Genomic DNA, 2,151 nt, shown 5'->3' on the forward strand with positions numbered 1-2,151 from the left:
CAGATTTGAAGTGCAGGGAAATATGCCGGACACACGGCGATGTAATATCGAATTGACCACTAGAGGGAGCAAAGGGTGCGCAGAAAAGGGGGGGGGAAACACACCCAAAGCTATAGGGACACACAAGCGACAAAAATGAGAATGGAGAATCACCTTTCCAAGGATAGCTTGGTGGCAGAATTGAAAAGACAAGCTATTCTGCAGTGACAAACTTGTGGCCTCCAGCCAATAGCCTACAAGATCCTTGCTGCATTTTTTAAAATATACTTTTCTATCTGGAGGCCTGAGCTTAAGCCAAGATCTGCCGAAGAAACCTTTCCCCCCACTTCTAGAGAAGTTCTGGCTCTCCGACTGCAACAGAAGAAGGCTCTTTTGCCAAGTATGTGTTCATTAACGCTCAGTGCTGGATGAAGCCAGCAGAGCGCGCCGCAGGGTCAGACCCATAAGGAGAGACTGATTAAACTCACCTTCTTTAGGGACCCAGCTGGTGATAACTATTACCTGCTGTTCTCATGCCTGTAAAAAAAAATCGCTACTGCTACGAGACCGCAATAGTTGGAACGGTGGCAAACAGAAGTCGAAGAGACCTCCTACTCGGGCCTGTGATTGTCCTTTCGTTTGTTTTCTGAAGGGTGGAGGGATTTCTCACGGAGGCCCTTGAAGGCAAAATTGGCACGGCCGCATTTAGTTGCCCCAAAACAGCTTGAATTTTCCTTGCAGCAAAACACACGTGCGCCCTGGCAGGCTTCTGTACTACCACGCAGGCACTCTGAGACTAGCCCAACCTCAAGACTGCAGCTCGTCACTCTCGTTCCACTGTTAAGTAAACTTTGAGAAGGACACAGTCAGATAGGAACACAAAAGAAGCACCTTTCGGGACAGAAGGGAATTTTAAATAGCGGGAACCCTTATTACTACTAGGCAACATGGACTAATCTAGCGGGGGGGGGGAAGAGTAGGGATAAAATTAAGACTCTTGGACAGCAAAGATACTCACACTCAAACACGGCTACTAAGGAGCGAGGACCGTGAGTCAGTCCAAGTATGATCCCTACCCTGTTTTGGCTGACCGCCGCCAGCTAGTTGCCACGGATCTGTGCAAATCGGGGAATCCAGATAACCTGAAAATAGTCAAATGCTAGAGAGAGCCCATGAAAATTACTGGGTTGGGGGGAGTGGGGTTGTTTGCTTTTAAGAGCTGTGCTGGTGGGAGACGCACCTGCCACCCATCGGCACCTGGTCGAGTTGCCAGAACCGGCCCAGACCTTTCCCGTGAGCTTTGAGGGAAGGGGATTCCCCGCAGGGATCCGTAAAGCAATCAGATGGCCAGCTTCACCACTCTGGATAGAAAAAGCGGATGATGAAACACTGCTTCCATATAGAGAAGACACGCACACGGACACACAAACCCACGTTAAATTAATGCAAACGGGAGGCTATGTTCTTGGTTCCTTTGTTCTGCACGATGCAGCGCGTAAAGTGACTTGTATGATAGCCGGGGGGGGGGGGGGGGGAGGCCTACCCAGACCAGTCCGTTCTTGCTGGGCTCCAGGAAATGCTCGATGAGGGCGTCGATGAGCTTCCGCAGGTCCTCTTCCAAGAAGGCCAGGTCACTGAAGGGAAGAGGAGGCGGCGGTTAGGAAGGGATCCCAAGTGCAACTCAAAGAATCATATCGTTGGAAGGGACCTCTAGGGTCATCTAGTCTGACACCCTGCACAATGCAGGAAACACACAAATACCTCCCCCCCGCAAACACCACCAACTGGCTCCTGCTCTACGCCCAGAAAATGGCAAAAAACCTCCAGGATCTCCAGCCAAACTGGCCCGGAAAACAATTGATTCCTGACCCCAAAGTTGTGATCGGCATTTCCCTGGGTGCGTAAGAAAGGGCCGCGGGAACTAAGCACTGAGGCAACCCTTCCTTCCCTCTCTCTTGAAATCTGCCACAGTCTTATCCAAAAGGGAAAGGCAAGGGTGGACCTCTGTTACGTTAAGAGAACTTAAGAACATAAGAGAAGCCAATGTTGGATCGGGCCAATGGCCCATCTACTCCAACCCACTGTGTCTCACAGTGGCCAAAAATACCAGGGGCCATCAGGAGGTCCAGCAGTGGGGCCAGGACACTAGAAGCCCTCCCACTGTTGCCCCCC

The 2,151-nt window shown here is 51.1% G+C and overlaps 1 protein-coding gene across 1 annotated transcript in view; it reads right to left on the reverse strand.

The window, feature by feature from the left end:
• PGM2L1 (phosphoglucomutase 2-like 1) overlaps positions 1-2,151 on the reverse strand; it is a gene marked incomplete at both ends in the record, with an annotated part of 50,184 nt that overhangs the window by 3,317 nt on the left and 44,716 nt on the right. Inside the window, one exon of the mRNA XM_015416615.1 lies at positions 1,523-1,613. Within this exon, the coding sequence (XP_015272101.1) occupies positions 1,523-1,613 (91 nt within the window). The remainder of the gene's footprint in view (positions 1-1,522; positions 1,614-2,151) is intronic.

The sequence above is a fragment of the Gekko japonicus genome, unplaced genomic scaffold (assembly GCF_001447785.1).
Source record: "Gekko japonicus isolate JY-2015 unplaced genomic scaffold, Gekko_japonicus_V1.1 scaffold4591, whole genome shotgun sequence".
Lineage (NCBI taxonomy): Eukaryota > Metazoa > Chordata > Lepidosauria > Squamata > Gekkonidae > Gekko > Gekko japonicus.